Source organism: Perca fluviatilis, chromosome 13 (genome assembly GCF_010015445.1).
Source record: "Perca fluviatilis chromosome 13, GENO_Pfluv_1.0, whole genome shotgun sequence".
Lineage (NCBI taxonomy): Eukaryota > Metazoa > Chordata > Actinopteri > Perciformes > Percidae > Perca > Perca fluviatilis.
Genome location: NC_053124.1, coordinates 18,140,515 through 18,161,094, shown reverse-complemented (window position 1 = coordinate 18,161,094; position 20,580 = coordinate 18,140,515). Strand labels below are relative to the sequence as shown.

General features: G+C 41.0%; 1 protein-coding gene and 1 long non-coding RNA gene across 2 annotated transcripts in view; both read left to right on the top strand.

Annotated features, from left to right (window-relative positions):
- Positions 1 to 20,580, top strand: part of necab1 (N-terminal EF-hand calcium binding protein 1) — a 45,286-nt gene that overhangs the window by 578 nt on the left and 24,128 nt on the right. The window contains exons 2-5 of the mRNA XM_039821105.1: positions 1,979 to 2,003; positions 3,321 to 3,429; positions 11,198 to 11,223; positions 11,519 to 11,616. Of these exons, the coding sequence (XP_039677039.1) occupies positions 1,979 to 2,003; positions 3,321 to 3,429; positions 11,198 to 11,223; positions 11,519 to 11,616 (258 nt within the window). The remainder of the gene's footprint in view (positions 1 to 1,978; positions 2,004 to 3,320; positions 3,430 to 11,197; positions 11,224 to 11,518; positions 11,617 to 20,580) is intronic.
- Positions 4,972 to 8,625, top strand: LOC120571945. The gene is made up of 3 exons (XR_005641323.1): positions 4,972 to 6,071; positions 7,370 to 7,482; positions 8,066 to 8,625. It is a non-coding gene; the product is annotated as an uncharacterized LOC120571945 (long non-coding RNA).

Here is a 20,580-nt window from a genome sequence, read left to right as displayed (position 1 = left end):
TTTTTATGTCAGTGTTCAAAACCAAATTCCAAGTTAATGAATTGTTAAAAGTCTATTTGGTTAAAAGTCAGGGTGTTATTCATACCGACCTTACTAAGCCAAATCTAGCTCAATTAGAAAAACATATTATTGATGTTCAGAACTTTTTGATTCTAAAAAGTCGCATTATTACATTGTCGAAATACACTATAAGTATTCTCAACACTTGCCGATGATGATTTAAATATCAAATCATATCTTATATGCATATCAGTACAGCTAATGAGCTTCCTCAATTGCTTCAATCTCAAGAGCTTTCCGTCCCCTGATTCACGCCACTGCATTCTGCCTTGGTACCAACCACCTAATTCCTCCTCATTCCTCCACTCTTTCATTCGATTGTGATGTTTTAACTACAAACCTGGCTAGCCTTCAGTGTTTATGAGAAACAGAGAAGGATGCACACATGGGAACCAAGAGTTACTAAAGGTGGAAAGCAGTATAAAGTCTTGTCTTGTCTTCAGAATGCTGCTTCTATTGTTTCTTGACCTCTTCCATAGCTTTCTCCGCAGTTGGCTGTGTGTCATTAAAACACAAAAGCTGTCTAACAGTTGTGTCATCCTGGAACAGGTTAGGTGTGCTGTGTCTCCATGTGTTTTTGATGCTGCTCTAGTGCCAGATTTTCACTTTATTACCAGAGAATAGAGAGGAAAAAATCTGTCAGACTTCTATTCTTGGTTAAATGAATTTGTTTTATTCATTAGATGTAAAAGCTTAATTAGGATGTGATGAGAAGATGAATCAGCCTGAGTTACTGTGAGCTGAACAAATCTAATCAGCTTACATTTCTAAATGATTTTCAATATGCATGAATGTCATACACATGAGTCAATAAGAACAGAAAGAGCAGCTGTCCGGTCGAAGAGTTGGGGATCAGATAAAAGTAGGGCTGCAACTAATTCTATTGTTGATTATGCAGAGTCATTGTTTGGTCTATAAAACATGAGAAATCATGAAACATTCCTATTAGGCCTACGTTATCTTGAAGCTAAGTTGATGTCATAAATTGCCTTGTTTTGTCGGACTAGCAGCCCAAAAGCCCGAAATATTTAATTTACTATAATTTGAGACAAACACATTTCCCATTTGAGAAGCAGAAACTATCAAATGTTTGGCATTTTTGCCTGAAAATTGTCTTTATTGATAGATTATCAATATGGAATGAGGGCATGAAGAAGCGATGATTGATTGTCTTGTACTTTGTGCATTTTTTCCCCTTATTTATTTGTGTATGTATTTGTTGACCTGAATGGCAAGGATGCTGCTGCTGCATACAATTGCCCATAAAGTTGTATTTTATTTAATTGATTGATTTCAGAAATTTGACATGGACAAGATATGAGTAAAAGGTACAACTGAGACAGATAGGAGTTTATAGGTTGGGGACAGGCAAAAAAAAAGACTGATTAGCAGGAAAATTAGACTGAATTATATAAGTCAGACTGCCAAGAGAAGGTGGGTGGATGTATTTTTACCCCTTTGTTGCAAAGAGCGGAAGTCCCCCAAGCTAGGGAAATCCAAATATGGAAGAATGGTATTTTAAAATGTATATCTTGCACATTCATTGGTATGCTGTCAGATGTAGCCTACAGTGATAATGTCTAAATAGACTCAAAGCACAAACTCAACAAGAAGAGAAAGTGGGCAGTGCTATTTCTAGGTGGTTTGAGCCTTTACAAGCTGATGTGGACATTGCCACTCAGCCTTTCATCTCCTCTGGACTCTGGGACAGCACTATCAATAATTTAATGACGCACTGCTTTTGAGAGTGTGATCAATGATACACACACACACACACACACACACACACACACACACACACACACACACACACACACACACACACACACACCACACACACACACACACACACAGTTATTTTAACTAAGATGATGTTAAACCTTTTTGACATCCCTCTTTTTTCTTTTTCTTGTTACAGATTTTACGGAGAGCTGATAAAAACGGTAAATATTGCACCAAAAGCTCTTTCCAGACTCACACACACACACACACACACACACACACACACACACACACACACTTTGGCATTACCTCAGCATTGTGTGAAAACCTACTTTCTCAATGAAATTCTGATCATGCTCTCTGCTGATACTCTTTCAGTTTCCATGGAAACAGGAAAATGACCATGCCCACTGAGGTTCAGTGCAAGAAAAACGTCAAAACTTTGTTAGACATTTTTATAACAGTAAGCAGTCCACTCTTTAGGGGTGTATAGGTGGAGGTTCACCGCATATATTACAGATTGTTTGTTTGACTGGACACTAACAGTATCTTCATCTCTCTGTGTCAAGTTAACATGTTTCATGAAATATATAACCCTGCGGACACACACTTTCACACATCATGTTTGATATAGAGGCTACGCTCATTGCTGGGATATCAGACATCTGACCATTTGACAGATACCCTGCCATCAAAAAAGATTTTCATCACAACTCTTAATCACATGACTTGCTTCGTTAGACATTAAATGTCTGTCCCTCGCTGTGAGTGACTTGAGGTCTTGTCATGCAGCAAGATAAGAAGTCATCCCACATGTATGTTTTCAGAGTTGTGCAAACAGCAGCACTTATGTGTCAGGTCTGTTCCAAGATTATTTTCGAGCTCAATGGGTGAGTCACTGTGCGCTTGATTTGTGTGCATCTCTCTTGCCCACATAGTGACTTTTCAGACATACTGAACATCACCTCCAGAGCAGCAGCTCAGCAGTGAACATCAAGATCAGCCACCTCATGTAACACAAACAGAAACTACTGCAGCCAGAACTGTGTAGAAAAATAAGTCAAAATAGTCATCTGTAGATGATTATCTTCATTTTGCTGCAGGCTATTCAGTTTTAGGGCTCCTCATTTTGAAATTCAGTTTATTTTTAACACATAAATATTTCACACAGCTTGGGCCTTTTTATTCTAAGCATAATTGCAGAGCCTCAAAGCATAAACATAAACATGTTTCATTTTGAAGTTATTTTGTAGTTTAATCACCAATTTTTCCACTGTGAAGGCAATATGTTCTATACAGTTGATGCCATCTTTTGCTGCTTCAGCCCCCTGCAGTATCTAGCATGCTGCATCTTATCTGAGTTATCTTAAGCCACCTTCATGTTCATCAGCTCAAGAGTTGGATTTAAATTCTTAATTAACAAGTCTTTGATTTATTTAAGGAATCTTTTAGGAAATGGCCACCTTATCTCACAGGGTGCTACAGTCCTGACTGAGCTGTCCTGTCCCTGTTCTAACAAGTTACATTTCTGCCCCCAGATGATGGAAAGCTGTCCTTTGATGAATTCAAAGCCTACTTCTCTGATGGTGTCTTGACAGCTGACGAGTTGAAGGAGCTCTTCCACACAATTGACACTCATAACACAGAGTAAGTCAATGCATTGCTTTATTTTATTTTTTATATTATTCCATGGAGGACAGAATTAAGATGTGGATGATGGAGGAAAGGTAGATGATGATGTTGTGATTTAGGGTGTTCAGTGTGATGGCATTTGTAGTCTCAGTTAGCCAACTGCTTTTTTTAAGACACATACAAGCTTCAAAATGCATAAGTGGGATACTGACTGATGTATTTTATTTTGTAGAACAAAACGTTAAAATATCTTACGCTTGTGTTAACCATAGACCTTATTCCACGCATTTCACCAAAAACCCATAGACTTCGAGACCAGGGAACTGAAAGTTCAAAAATCCTAACTCATTTCCGGGTTTTAGGATCTTCAAAGGACCTTTTTGTTTTAAGGGGAATCCATCAAATAGTTGGTGAGATATTTTACTCTGGATCAACACCTTGCACAGGCACATTGACTGATCAATGCAAAGAATAGCCTTATTTGTACATTTATATTTTACATGACCATATATAGAAGTCAAATATGAGCTTTGTTTGCAATAAAATGGCTAAATATGACTGTTCAGCACTAAGGCTGAAACTGAGGTTTCCCACGTCAAGATAAATCCACCTTTAACAATGTAATAGTTTGCATGTGTCCCTTGAACAAACCCCTCTGGGTGCTCAGGTAAGATAATGCTGTTGGTTGAGCTTAAACCCCTCATGTAAATCTTGTGTAAAAGCTGTTGATGTGCAGCATTACACAGGGTGACATTTGAGGTAAACAGTTGGGTAAGCACGGGCTGTGATGAAGGCCAGAGATAGACTTTTTTTCAAGATACGTGTTTGAATTTACCATAATAATGTGCTGCTTCCTTCTGTAATACTTACAGTAAAATCTTGTATCTGTAGTAAAATTAAAAATAATAAATTCTAAATAAAAGGATTAAAAAACACCCTGTGGTTCACTGTGGGGGCAAAATGACAGATTTTCAAGTCAGGCAAGACAACAACAAATTAAACAATCAAAACAGATTGTATTTATTCAACAATGATTATTTAACAAAAATATTATTATTACATCATATACCAAAAAGAACTGCTTCCAAAGAATTGCTGCAGTACATTTATTTTTGCCCCTGGTATTTCTAAAAGTTAGTAAGTAGCTACAGGATAAAGTAACCAGGATTTACATTTACTTACTTGGCAATAGTGTGGTGTTGACATAAGTCATCAACCTTACATTGCATAAATGTAGCAAATCTTCTGTCCTGTGATAGAAACAGATGAAAGTTGTCTTGTTTTGGTGGATTTTGCTGTAAGAGATGCTACTAAGGTACTGTTAAAGCCTGAAACTGCTCACTGTTTCTCTGATGGTTTCGAATGCCTCTTTAAACAACCCACAGTGCATTACACCTTGAAAAACCATGATATTCAGTGTCTAACAATTTGGATTTGGTGCTTGAATCAGTTTATATATAATATTAATTTATAATATATATAATGTATATATATATATATATATATATATATATATATATATATATATATATATATATGGGAGAGGCCAGTGATACTGCCTCTTTCTTTGTGACTTTAAGGGAAACTCAACATTAAACAAATAATACAGGTGTGTTTTTACAGACTTAGACTACCAGCTTGCAAAAATAAATAAATAGGGAAATTAAATACTCCACCCTTAAAGATCCCCAACAATAATGTGTGTCTGACATGTTTTTTCCCCGCAAAAAAAGTATAATCCCACATTAAAATCCTTAAAAACTCCCTCTTTCCACTTTTAGCAGATAAATGTGAAAACAGCCTTCTGGTGTCAAAGTCTGCACAAACATCATTCTGCGCTATGAAACTCAAACATCCAGCGTTGGAACAACAAAACACTTATTTTTGAGTGGAGGGTGACTTTAAGGCTGCTAAAAGCCATACACTGAGTAAGAATTTAATTACCTTCATTGGAATAATTAAACAGTGTTTTGCAGCCAGAGCATGAAACACTTCGAGCCACCGCAGCTGAAGGTATATAAAGAGTGCGTTTCCTCTCCCTCAATAACAGCTACCTGTTGCTGCAACTGCAACTTTATCAGATCATCACGACAAAGGTAAGACTGCAGGATTCACTCTTTGATCTCAGCATCAAATAATGATTATTGTTCTGTATTTTTTTATCATTAGGTATAACTTTTATTTCCCTTCAAAAAGCGAAATCTTTTTTACAGATTCCACCAGATCAGTATCACACTCACTTTCTTTATTACTGCTGGTCACTGCAGTAGACAGATATAAAGACAATAATTGATGCACTGCAATAGTTATCAAACATATTCTTTTTTGCTCTGTTCATCTCTGATTCATTATAGCCTCATTTGATTACGAGTCACACAATTGTAACTCATGGAAAACATGTTTAAAGGAGCCCTTCTACTTTGTCGAAATGCAAATGTGAAGAAAAAAAACTTCAGAGTCCAGAGTTCTTAGGGGCAGAGGGGAGGGGAGGGAGAGAGGGGAGGGTGTTGAGCTTCCTGACTGCCTGGGGAATGAAGCTGTTTGCCAGTCAGGTGGAACAGGCTTGGTTGCTCCGGTACCGTCTCCCAGATGGCACGAAGCTGAAGAGGCTGTGTGAGGGGTGGCTGAGGTCACCCACAATGCTGGTTGCTTTGCGGGTGAGGTTTTGAATTTTTTCTTCAAAGCTTGCTATTTTCATCGTGTAGCTCGAAGTTAGTTGTTGTTTCCCGTAGCACAGGGATTTTTGAGAACGGCACAGGAAGCTTAATTATATGTGTAGACATTTGTATTTTTGAAATCAAAGAAACAAATGCTCACAAAGAAACTGCCCCTGCTAACAAAAATATTCATATATTTTTTGTGGAACCTACTAGTTTCACAGTAATATTGCTTCCAGCTGGGCAGCCTGTTCATACTCTATGTTGATTCATCCATAAGCAGGAATGACTTAAAGGATATTTTACATAGATTAGCATTGATGGAACACAGAGAGCCCCCACCACCAACAGCTGTAAACTGGTTACATAGAGACACTACAGGTAAATGGGGTACCATTTTTAACTATTAGATATCACCATTAAACGTCCCCAGTTGATTACTCAGGCTAAATTAAGACAATTTTTGTAATACAAATTTTGTGAAAAGTTATGTTTAAATATGCTAATGTAATGAGGCATTATCTTATTAAATATTTGCTAAGTTGCATACATTTCCAGAACAGAAATCTGAACATTGGATAAAGCCAGGTTCAATATTCTTGTTTAATTTTGTTGACATATTAGCATTAAAGGTTTTTACAGAGGGAATTTTGTGCATCTCTTTTTATCACTCCATAAGTCAGAAAATACTGCCAACAGCCATAAAAATCCATTTCATGTTTTTAGGAATAAAATGTTGTATAAAACAGGCTATGAATAATACATGAACCAACTGCTCTGTAAAAATAATAAGTAATGCTAACTTTTGGTGAATGTGGGAGAAATCCACAGACACAAATATACAAAGTGTAGTATAATGAAAACCTAAATGTATTTTGGATATTTTCTTTCCACTAGTCTGAAAGAAGACATGTTATGGAAGCAAACTAGCCCAAAATCTTAAAATTGACCATTGCATGAAGAAACAATGTTTTTGCCTGTAGTGTCTTGCCTTTAGTCAGAGTTATGTTTGGGTGTAGCATGTTAAGTATTTTTCTAACCCAAGACTGAATATTTTGTACACTGTCTTCTGTGTTATAAGTGACCCCTGTGCATCTAAGAGATGTCCCTCTGGTTGGACTCAGTTTGGCACTCGCTGTTATAGGTTCTGGCAAAATCCACAGACTTGGACCTATGCAGGGATAACAACTAAAAACTTTGGCAATGCACTAAAACAATTTGTTGTTAATGTCATGATTCACACCGACCAACAGCTCATCCTCTCTACCTCCCTCAATCTTTTTTATCTCCTTCAATAGCATGTCTGCCATCTATACCAGGCAAATCTGGTCTCTATCAAAAGTGAAGAAGAGAAGAACTTTTTGAGAGCTTTGGTTGGACTATCTGGACTGGGGGCACTGATGCTGTTGAGGTGAGTGATTTTACAGAGAGACAGCTTGATGCTGTTGCTGTATAGATCCTCTGAGTATGGAAAATGAAGAGTTGCAGGATTCAAAGTCAGAGCTGACCTTTGTCCCCATTACCACAAAGGTTTTTTTTAATTGTTTTAGGTTTTATTAAAGTACTTTCATCCCAAGTTTTTTTTTAAAACTTGTTTTAAACACAATTTCACAATCTTAAAGGATTAGTTTGACATTTTTGGAAATACCCGTATTCATTTTCTTGCTGAGAGTTAGATGACAAGATCGGTATCTGTGCAGTGGGCTACTGTGAGTACAAAGCTTGAGCCAGGAGGTGATTTGCTTAGCTTAGCGTAAAGACTATGAACACAAGGAAACTGCTAGCCTGGCTCTCTCGCCGACAAAAAGGTGACCTTTGTCCACAACGGCTAATGCCTTTTACTGTTCTGTATTTTGAATTGGCTGCAGCAGGTTGCAATGCCGCCACCCCGGCTCATTCTTTAAAGCAAGCCAGCCCTAGTAACAATCAAACGTTGTTACTGTGCCTTCACATTTTAAAGGGTAAATGTTCTGAAATTAAGATTCATCTTTCAGGATCATGAATGGCAGTGGACTGATGGCACCATGTTCAACAGCATCATCTGAAAAACGGCAGTCCTCAAGAGGGAAATATAAAGCTAATCAGAGCGTTTCCATGACCACAGTAGTAAACAAACATGGCATCTGTGGAGGAACGTGTACTAGGACGAATAAAGGAAAAAAACAGACGACTTTCACTTTTAAAATTGTATTTCATAAAATAATTCTATGTCAAGATGCCTTAACCTGTTCCCACAGATATATATTTTGGTGACCTTGACTGTAAGGCAAAACGATCTTATTTCTGCATTAAGTACCTGTAATGGCCACCATATCACATCTTTCATGATGATGACTTCACATCCACTTCCGAGACGTAAGGCCTTGATGATGTCAACGTTGGAGAGTTTGTTGCTAATATTGATCCACTTCCAATTAACTCAGTAAACACAGCATTTATTCTCAATGTAAAGAAGCCAATATTTCAGTCTGCAGATTGTGATTTCATTTAATAAACTGGTGGAATTGAAAGTGAACTGAAAGCTGCTTGCATTCAATAAAGACAATAACTGTTCTGTTTTACTGTCATTTTTCCTACATATCCATCTGGGTTAATAGTGTGCAAAAGCCAAAAAATTTTATATAAATAATCTACTAATCCACTCATCAAAAACAAGGTATATTACCGTTGATGAACAAGTAGAAACATTAACACAAAAAATGCCTGCAATAATCAATTACATAAAAAATATAATCTTTTGAAACTGTTAGCTTCCTGAATATCTGCACAAATACAGACTGAACTCAGACAAAGGGTTTCTTCCATAGACTGTTAGTCTATGGTTTCTACAAATATATTTTTAACTGGTCAGGCTACTAGGCTACTAAATGTTCAACCCAAATGTTAAATATTTGATGTTAATTTTACCTTCAGATTTTAAACGTAATTCATCTGTAACATATTTCATACACAAACCCATAATTTCTTAATGAAAAGGCCTGTGTTCCTTTAGCTTTTTTCTACAATGTGTTTTTCCACAGAGATTTTTTGAAATCAAACTAGAATCTATCGTAGATACGACTACATAGATACTGGCTCCTTCTGTCAGTGTCTTCAAATGGCTCTACTCCTGCCTCAGAGCTCTTTCTGGTGTTCGAAATACACTTTGGTGTACCTCAGGGGTCAATTTTAAGGTCGTTTATGTTTTAATCTTAATATGTTTCTCATTGCTAATGTGATCAGGCGTCATGGTATTTAAATCCACAGTTTAGTATTGTATTAGTATTAGTATCCGCAGTCAAAGGGAGAAAGATAAGACATAACAAAACAATGATTCGTTATCCATGATATAATTTGTTGTTACATCATACGATGTGTAATATACCTGTTAGCCACGATCACTCACACACAACTTTAAAGCTGCAGTAGGTAAGATTGTGAAGAGCCAGGACTTTGCCAACAAATTTGAACATCAACAACTTCTCAGTCCCTCCTCCCTTTCTGCTGCAGCCCAAACCGTCTCCTAAGCCCCTCCCACACAACAGAGTTTAACAGAACTGCCGGCATGTCAGACAACATGTTTAATAACTAAACACCAACACAATGTTAACTTTACTCACCAACAGTAAAACGATGCTAACTAGCAGGCTACCGTTAGCCATTTCAGCATCATATCAGACCGACCACTGTGCTAACGTTACTATCATCCTCACCAACGTAGCTTTATGGACTTTTGACTACTAATAACCAAGTGAAAGATAAATCATTCATGGTAATTATGTTACCTGTTGAGAGGAAATGTGGCTACATCTGCATCGTTCTTCAGATCTTTAAAATCCTGCAGCCACGCCACCCCTGAAAAGCCACTCCATTATTCACGGAGTTTTGGAAAACTTTTCTGCAGCTTGTGCACGGGGAGGGGAGAACGCTATATATGCGTGTGCCTGAGCAGTGATTGACAGGCAGATAGACCACCCCTGTGGCTCTGATTGGAGAAAATCGACCGGGAGCAGTGGAATTTTGCCAATGGCACTACAGGCTGTAGGAGGTGCCAGAGGAGCTGTCTTTTTTTTTTTTTTTACATAATTCATGTAATTCTACTGGAACATAGGGTCAGTTTCAGCAAATATGATAGAAAGTTAGTTTTATAAGACTTACCTACTGCATCTTTAATGGACTCCGTGTTCAATCGAAACAAACATGTTCCTCCCTGTTTGTTGATTTTACAGATGGCAAAGTTGTTATTGGAAGTAATTTGAAAAAGTCTCAATTTTAATCCTGTATTGATTAAAGAATGACTCACTAAGCCGTAAGGTCTGCATCACAGGCTCCCTAGCCTGCTCAGGTTGATGTTGAACACTGATTATTCGATACATACAAAATTGCACAGATATTGCATGTAGTCTGTAAAAGATTTGTGCATGAATAATTTGTAGTTGAAGTTACACAGGGCGACTAGCATCTGCAAAACTGTGCTATAATTCATCATGTTTCTCATCATCTTTACAACACAGTTGTATTCATTGCTTCACTTGTGCATGGTCCTTTCGTAGATAATGTACCTTAAAATGTCAAAACAGCCAAGTTTCAAGCCACCCAAGTAAGAGCCTTTTAGTGAGCTACATAGTTTAGTGTCTAACCTCTGGTTTACTTTCTCTGTGCCTCTAAGTGTTTTCTCCTGTTTGGACTGATTGATTGCTTCAGCACTTTCTCTCTTGTGAACGACAGCTATACAGCTTGTGTGGAATCGAGTTAAAACTGGCATAATTCCCCAGGGTCCGTCATTGTTACAAGGAAAAAATATCTCCCGTGTCAAGCCGTACAGAGATAAAATAAATAATCTTCCACTTCACACTCAGACGTCCCTAAAACACACTCATGCATTGACATTTATCACAAAATACCTGAAGGGTTTCCTGTGAGGGAATCACTGTCTGGACCATCTGGGGGGAAAAGCAACTAAATTATTCAATTATTCATGACATATTTTACTCGCTACAATTTGTCATCATACACTGATTCACCAACTGTCTGGAAATGTTTTTGCAGAGATGAAGGATTAATCTGTCACCTCCTTTAACCTTGAAAACCTTTGTTTTTGAGGAATTCTTTTTATTTAAATTTCTCTCTCACTTTTTGTTTTGCAGCAATGTGGACACTGATGAACTCTGTGGTAAGTTAATCCTTCACCCAAATAAGAATAACTTTTATAACAGTAATAAGCTGTACTGTTCTGGCTTTATCTTGCTTTACCTCGCAGTCACACTATCGACTTAAATGCTATTTGACATTTTTCCCAGCATAAGGAAAGAACCATGTAAGATGTGGTCACATGCTCTATGACCAAACCCCTGCAGGCTGACTGAGGCATCACAGAGTGCAGCTTTAACAAAACACCTACAGCCCTGTCCTAGTTGCTTTACTCACAAAATGTTTTTTTCTTTTTTTCTTGTCTTTCTGCTGTGAAGAGTATTTCTCCCAGCACCTCGGTGAATATGAGAATGTTCTCGCTGCCTTAGAAGACCTGAATAAGTCCATACTGAAGGCGATGGACAAAACAAAGAAGGTGAGATGGTAGAAATGAAACCATCACCGAAAGACAAACATACTTTTCGCAACATAACAACATAACATTTTCTCATTTATATATATATATATATATATATATATATATATATATATGAGAAAATACAAGTCAGAATTGCACTGGGCCATACTGTACAGTTTTTGGTTGTGTCCTATATAATGGGAGGAGGTCCTGATGAAAATAAAGTTGGTTGGAAGTTTGATAAGTAAGAAGAGTTCACCCTCTTGGCACCATCGATATCTGCATGAAATGTCATGGTAATCTATCCAGTAGTTAGTCAACATATTTCCCTAAAGGCCAAAAATGTCAACCTTCTGACGGCTCTAAAAGAAACATTAGGGATCAAAATCATTACAAATCGGGAGACAATTAATTTCTGTATAAAACTTCCTGGCAAATCATCAAATAGTTGTTGAGAATTTTTTTTAAGTCTGGATTAAAGTGGTGGACCGACCAATCTACATTGTCATCTCTAGCGCAAAATAATAAAAAATAACACCTGTGTACCATCAGCACTGCACAACAAATCTGTTGAAAACTGATGAAAAGTTATTGAAGATGAACCTCGCTGAATGTCTAAATATCCAACTTAAAACTATGCACCTCCATATTTGTCAACATTTTGTTACTTTGGCTACTAGCTGTTTCCATTCACAAGCTAACAGACAACAACCACCTTGATTACTTTTAAATACTTACAACAATACAAGAAAGAGATTATATCATCCACAATCATTATAAATAAATAATTGATGGACATTTGTCCTTGGCGTAGACGATCCTCCACTGTAAAGAGTGAATAAGCAGTGTGTATGATGTGTGTGTGTTTAGATTTGATATGACCCTTATAGGAAAGGTGTGACATTTGTGGTTAATTGTGTAAACCTGGTCACTGAAAGAAAATTGCTAAAAACAAATCTGTTACAATTTGGATGCTATTTGCATCTATTTAGAGCAAATTATCTCTTCATATTTGTATAATTATATTAATTAAAATCCTTGTGACACACTCATACACACGTCAACACCGCCACACAGTGAACATCACACTGACATCCCATGCAGCGCACATAACAATAATAGTAAGAGATGTTTGATTTACTCACAGTGTAGCCTAAACTGAACTCTCCCAGCATGCTCCTTTGCTGCCCAACTGGCTTCCTCAGATCTCCCATTAGTCAGATTTCCATTACAGAGCTAAAAAGGATGAACCAGGGCTCATTCATGCTACTAATTAACCTGCAGAACAAAACATGTTATGATTCTTTTTGTACTTGTGGCCAACATAGAGGAGGAATTACATGTATTTCGGCTGCATTATCAAATAAATACTGCTTTTGATTATGCTTTGGAAAAAAGCTTTATCTTGATCTTACTGTAAAGCTGATGCTTTTTAAATTATCAGAGAGAAGAAGAGGGATGACGAGGGACAGAAAGGCAAAAGACAGATGAAAGTAAATGATCAGAGATGACAGAAGAAAAAAAGGACTACTGGGAAATGGGAAAATTATGTTATATGAAGAGAGGTGGCTTTTTAGATCTGCAGGGAGAGCTTCTTTTTCTTTCAACCCCCCCTCTCTTTCTCTGCACTCATCTCATCTGGCACATATGCGAAGCTTAAATCACTCCTCAGATCTGCACTGAAGCAGACATGTCTCAGTGTGGCTGCTTGAGTCAAACTGTTCATTTGGTAGTTCTCTATTAGCACAGAGAGAATAACACATGATGACATCCAACTTCAACACCTAAAATCTGTGGTGACACAGATAAAGACTAAAAACATGGCAGTGATGGAGGATTTTAAGGGTATTGGTATCAAATAATACATGATTTCAACAGACATATAAGTGAACATTACTGCTACTAGAGAACCAATTTATATCCTTGAAATATTTAAAGAGAATGTATTTTTACTTGAAATATGTTTCAAAAAGGTTGGACCTACAGGAGGACAGATATGATTTGCATATGCCTTCATTTTTGCAAAGGAAATTAAACATACAGATACTTTTGCAATCCCTTTGCAATCTTTCTTAGACCTTGACTTGCGCCGAGCTGTGATGAGGTGCGAAAATCAACACCTCAAATCATTTTCTGTTCTCCAAGAGAATAGTTGAGAGAGGCAAGTGAGACAACAGGAGAGAAAGAGGAAAAACAGCAGAGTGTGTATTTTAAGGTTCTGTCATTCAAAAGTGATTATTCACCTTGCTGTGGACTTTTTAAAGCCTTAAGATAGTGTGAGGCGCTGCCGCTACACCTTCTTTGGTTAGAGCATAAAAACGTTTCTTTGACAGGAAACAGAGGGAGGGGGAGGGGTTGAGAGAGTATTCCCATGCTTTACTCGCCCTTGCTGCAGAGGTGAGCCGCTGTAAGGGGGGTGATCAATTGTGTGGAGAGGAGTCCATTAAACAACAGTTTGCGGAAAATGTGAGAGATGTAACATTACGTAGAGAGCTTAAAAAGCTGCTTCGTCAGGATTCCTACCTTAGCATGAAGAAATTATGTGGGGAGGCTATCCTGTTGGCAGATGATGATGTTAGGGGGAGAACTGCATATACCTGTGAGGCGTCAGCAGAGTGTTCGGCTGTAGGGGCTGTGGCTCGGCCGGACCCCATATTACTGGAGCTGAGGGAGGCTATGAGGAGACAGGATGAAAAAATGGAGGCTCTAGCCAAAGAGGTAGCACAGCTTCAGGTACAGATGGGGAGGAGGCCTCGGGCCATAAGACAGGAGCCCAGGTTTGACACCGCAGGTAGACCCATTTGTTTTCGATGCCAGGTTGTGGGGCATCTAGCCAGGATGTGTAGGGGGATGCCAGCACCAACAGTTAGTGAGGGTAGGGGCTGTTGGTGCAGCAGCAGTAGGAGGAGAGATTAACCAGGGGCAGCAGGGAAATTTTCTCCCTCTGTAGTGGAGAGCCAAACTACAGAAGGGAGGCAAGTGAGCTCAGAAGAGGTACTGGGTGATCACGCTGAGTTAGCCGAGGCACTGGTGGGTCCGGTTCCCGTAATACAGGCTGTGGTGGGTGGGGTACCGTTTGTTGTTTGTGGGATACGGGTTCTAATGTGTCAGTGCTCACTGAAAGTTTCTTTCAGCAACATTTCTCGGAGATGGATGAGGCTGCTCTGAAGGCTTGTGGGTGGCTTAGTTTGAAAGGGGCTCATGGGACACCGTTACCATATGTGGGGTATTTGAGACTCAATGTGGAAATTGCAGGGGTGGTGTACCCCCAGTGTGGGCTCCTGGTAGTGAAAGACTCCCCTGATGAGGTCACACGGGAAAGAAGGAGGATGGTGCCGGGCATAATTGGGATGAATGTAATAAAGAAATGCTAAGAGTGTTCTTCCTGTCCCCCTGGTCTTTCATGTACTCCACCTTCATCTGTTACTACGGGGGGGTTCGCTAAAGTGTTAGCCTCTTCAACTGTTGTAGTACCTGCCGGGTCTATGTGCCTTGTTTCAGCCTCAGGATTTCAGTGTAATAGCCCCGACGGTCAATCAGTAGTAGTAGAAGCATTAGAAGTTGAGGAAGGGTTGCTACCCTGTAACTTGCTGGTGTCTACCTCATATGTGTGGATGCAGGGAGGAGAGCTGATAGTCCCTGTTGTTAACATTGGCCATACAGATATGCTTGGAACCACGCACCTGCCTGGCCCGTATAAGTGTAGCAGATGTAGTGGCTGGGGGTGTAAGCCCAGTGACATTCCAGGAGGTAGGGCCGCAGGAAGTGGAAGTGTCTGTCCATATGCAAGAGGCCACCTTGGGGCAGCTTTCGGCGGAGTCACCTAAGTTTACTTTTGAATTCAGTAGTGCTTGTTTGGATGAGCATCAGTTAGCCCAGGTGAGGGAGTTGCTGGAGGAAAATGCTGATGTGTTTGCTAGAAGTGATAGTGAGTTGGGCTGCACCGAGGTTATATAGCATGAGATTCCACTGTTAGATAACGCCCCAGTTAAACAGCGCTATCACAGACTTCCCCCAAGTCAGTACGAGGAAGTTAAGGCACATATAATGCAGCTTTTACAGCAGGGAGTTATTGGGGATAGTTGCAGCCCTTACTCCTCGCCTCTGGTAATTGTGCGGAAGAAGGACGGGACTTTGAGGATGTGTGTAGACTACCGGCAACTCAACACCAAGACCCGGAAGGATGCGTACCCTCTGCCCAGGATTGAAGAGTCATTTGATGCACTGGGAGGTGCCCAGTGGTTTTCAACGCTGGACCAGGTGAGCGGTTACAACCAGGTGGTGTTAGCAGAGAATGACCAGCAGAAGACTGCATTTTGCACACCATTTTGGTTGTTTGAATTTAATCGAATGCCGTTTGGTCTTTGCAATGCACCAGGTACCTTTCAGCGACTCATGGAGCGTATATTCGGTGATGAGCATTTCCAGCCCTTGCTGCTGTAACTGGATGACGTGGTGGTGTTTTCCACATCGTTTAGTCAGCACCGGACTCGCCTGCGGATGGTGCTCTCCAGGTTTCGGGAGCACGGCCTGAAGGTAAAGTGGAGCAAATGTTCGCTGTTCCAACCTGAGGTGCCATTTTTGGGCCATGTTATTTCGGCCGAGGGTGTAGCAACCGATCCAGAGAAATTTGGGCTGTGGCTGAGTGGAGGTGCCCTACCAATTTTGCAGAGCTTCTGTCTTTCCTGGGCTTTGCTGGATATTACCGGAGGTTTGTGGAAAACGTTTCGCGTATTGCCGCCCCTCTCCACGCCCTCTCAGCTATGGGTTCCCCCAAGGGCCTGGGCTCCAGGTCCAGTGGGGTCCCCTTCAAGCAGTTGTAGAGTTCGGAATGTGAGAGTGCATTCCATGTACTAAAAAGGCGCTGGCCTATGCGGATTTCACTAAGCCTTTCTATGTGGAGATTGATGCTAGCCATCAAGGGTTGGGGTCGGTTTTGTCGCAGGATGGCCTATGCAAGCCGAGGGTTGCGGCGCTCTGAGAGGAATATGGATAACTACAGTGCTATGAAGTTGGAGCTACTGGCCCTTAAGTGGGGTGTTACAGATAAGTTCCATGACTACCTGCTGGGACGGCGATTCACTGTTTTTACGGACAATAATCCACTGAGTCATCTGGCGACCGCAAGGTTGGGAGCCGTGGAGCAAAGGTGGGTGGCGGAGGTAGCTCAGTTTGATTTTGAGCTGCACTACCGGCCTGGGAAGCAGAATGCAAATGCTGATGGGTTGTCAAGGCAGTATGGCCCGGGGGTTTGTCAAACCATCGAGCAGGTGAAAACTACTCTGGCAGCTGGGGTAGGAGGCCAGTTCACAGCTGCAATGAATACTATGGGGGCCTCATCAATCTTCACAATGTATTCTAGTGACTTTTTGGCTTCTAAACAGCAGGCTGATACAGTGTTCGTGGCGTTCCTGGAATATTGGAGGCGAGGGCAGAAACCCACCCGGGCAGAACGTGTAACGGAGGGTAGGAAAACATTGGAGCTCCTGCGGCAGTGGGAGACTATTACGGAGGAGGTTGGGGTACTGTATCGGGAGCTACTGGACTCAAGACAGGGACGTCTGAAGCAGCTGCTGCTGCCCCACAGTTTGCGTGCGGACGTCCTGCGCCATATGCACGATAGTCATGGACATCAAGGCGTCGAGAGGACATTCCAGCTGGTTCGGGCCAGATGCTACTGGCCAGGGATACACGCGGATATTGAGGAGTACTGTCGGAGATGCGAGCGCTTTATTGTGGCCAAGGCCCCGCCCCCCCCATGAAAGTGCAAATGGCGCGGGCAGGTTGCCGGCTCGGCCATTGGAGGTGCTGGTCATAGATTTTACAGTATTAGAGCCATCTAGCAATGGTCGTGAAAATTTACTTCTGTTCACCGATGTATTCTCCAAGTTCACAGTGGCAGTGCCCACCCGAGATCAGAAGGCTGTGACGGTGGCAAGGGTCTGGGTGAGGGAGTGGATTCAGAAGTACGGAGTTCCTCAAAGAATTCCCTAGGATCAAGAGCGGTGTTTTGAAGCAGAAATTATAAAGAATCTGTGCAAGGTGTATGGAATGAGCCGGAGCCGCACCACCCCATATCACCCCCAGGGGAATGGTCAGTGTGAGCGTTTTAATCGCACCCTTCACGATCTATTGAGGATGCTGCCCCCAGAAAAAAAGAGGAGATGGGTGGAGCACTTGCCGGAGGTGGTTTTCGCTTACAACACCTCAGAACATGCCAGTACTGGCTACATCCCATATTTCCTGATGTTTGGTAGGTCCCCCAACCTGCCAGTGGATGTTTTATTGGGAGTAGGAGAACAGGAGTTAGGAGGGACGACCGATGATTGGATCCATACACATCAGCAGCAACTAAAGGCAGCTCACAATCATGCGCGTAGGCAAATGACCCTGCATGCGGATGCCTGTAGACAAAGCCATGGGCCCTCACCTCGGCAGAGTGCTTTGCAGGAGGGTCAATTAGTCTATAGGCGGAATCGCACCTTTAAGGGTCGGCATAAGATTCAGGACGTATGGCTGCCAGTTCCCTACCAAGTGCTGTCTCGGCTGAACCCCAAGGGGGGGGTGTACACTGTGGCTCCAGTGGATGGGTCCTTGGCCCCCAGTAATGTACATCGGATGGAGCTCAGGCCCTGTGGTAAGGCTGGGTCCGTGGAACCACCTCTGGGGCAGAGTGTGAGAGCTGGCGTGCAGCAGAACAAGGTTTTGGCAGATGAGGAGTCAGAAGAGGACATGGTGGTGCTGCTCAAGAAGGTTTCTCCAGCAGTGGGGTTCGATGGGGGTGTCTGCAATGACGCCCCAGGACAGGACAGCAATTCGGAGGAGGCGGAGGTGAGCATGCAGGTGGGCCCTGAAGGATCAGGAGAGAGTGAGGTGGGGGATGTAGCAGCTGTTGCACAACAGGTGTCGGACCCAGAGTTGTCAGAGGAGGAACGGGACCCTTCTCCAGTGCGGTTGTGACGGTCGGCTAGGAGCACGGCAGGAGTGCGCTCCAATCCCTTTCATCTACCACGGTCTGCAGTGCCAAGGCGAGGAGGACGGGCTGGAGCTCAGGTAGTGGCCCATCTTAACAATTTATGGTTAGGTACCTTAAAAAAGATTCTGTCCACTGTTATGGATAACTTAAGTAAATCTTCCATGCTGTGAGGTATTGGACCCGGCAGGTACTTAAGGGTTGGCTCTTAGCCCTATCATCGGGGCGATGATTTGTGTTCTGGGAGGGGTGAATGTGAGGCGCTGCCGCTACAGGTGTGGTTACGCGCACGGTAGCCGGGCACGCTGCTGATGACGGCAAAAGGGAGCGTCAGCTGGAGGGTAATGTTTGTTGGACACTGATTACCTGGTAGAGTGGAGCAGTTGCTTTCTCGTGGGCACTTAGGCTTTATTAATGGTATGTGTAAATCCTGTTATGTGCATGATGTTATTTATATGCTATTTATACTGTTGTGCTATATGAATTGTGAACGTTTGTTTGTATTGTATAGTGTGAAGGTGCGCGGATGTGGTGAGGCTCGTCTATCGTTTATAGTGGATGATTTTAGACCGGTAGGCATCTTTGTTTATGAAGGTTATGGGTGTATTGTTTGTTTTATGGCATTGGTTGTATTCATAAATGTGTCATTCTTTTCTTGTGTTAAGGGGGAGCTGGAGTACAGTGTTAAAACCTATGCCACTGTTTTGAGGTGATTACAATTTCTAACCTGTATCGCCAACTAGGACAAACTATTGTGAAGTGAATAAAATCCTCGCTTACTGTTCAAACAGTTTGTGGGCATTCATCTTTACAGAACCTGCACACGCATTACAATAGCTCTCAAGAAGTACACAGGAAAAAGTCAGTCTCACAAATGTTCCATCAACACACTACACTATTGTTCCCTCACAGCTATACAGTATAAAATAGATATTTGAGGTTGAATAAAAACAAATTACTCTTTGCAAATTGGAGAGAATTTATGAGTTATTGATCAAGGCAATAACTTTGAAATCAAATTACAACACTAGAGTGTGAACACACTGCTGATGTCTCCCCAGTATTTACTCCCTGACGCCTAATTCATAGTTTCCCCCTGTGTGCAAGCGTGTGTGCAACATAATTTTTTTCTGTGACACTAAAATGTGTTATTATAGTAGTATAGTATAGTGTAGTATAGTATAGTAGTTAGTATATAAGAGAGAAAATAAATGTATGATGTGCTGCATTTCCCGGTTAGCAAGTATTGGCTGAGCGAGGAGGAGAACAGATGCTGCATTAGTCACAGACTGAAGCTCAGCTGCCTCAGTTGAACTGTATATGTATTTGAGTGGGTGGTCTCTGGCTGTGAATGTGTGTGTATTTGTGAGGTGTTCCTCTTTTTTTGCATTAGAAGATTGTTAGTGTGTATTTGTGTGAGCTTACGTATGCTCAAGCTAATGTGCTTGATTGTGTGCGCCCTTTTGTATCATCAAACGTCCATGAAGTGCGGGAGAGTTGGAACAAGATTGTGCATCTAAATCAAAGCCATGGCACAAACTGTATAGGTATCTGTGCTAAAAACACTCTGGGTTTTATTTTGCACAGATATTCCTGCCAAAGCTATTTACAGGCTTCCCATACACATTAGCAAACCTGTCCTATCAGATCTCAGGTGGTACTCACCTGCAGCAAGAGGAAGTTGCTGTGTTCTTACACTTCACAGTGCATCGTAGTATTAGGTGCAATATTTTTTCATAATGCAAAAGGTTTTTAAATTATGAAATTAAAGAAAATAATAATAGCAAGCACTGTGGTTGGATGGAAAAATGTACAGTACATACAGTATGCACCAAGTGTTATATGCAATCTGGCAAGTTTTAATTTAGGTAGTAATATGTACGGCAAGTGTTTACTAGAATAGAATAGAATGTCATTATACACATGTACAACGAAATTAAAAGCAACTCCTTTCCAGTATAAACAATGTAATAAAATAAGTAGTGCAAAAGAAGAAAAAGGGGGGAGGT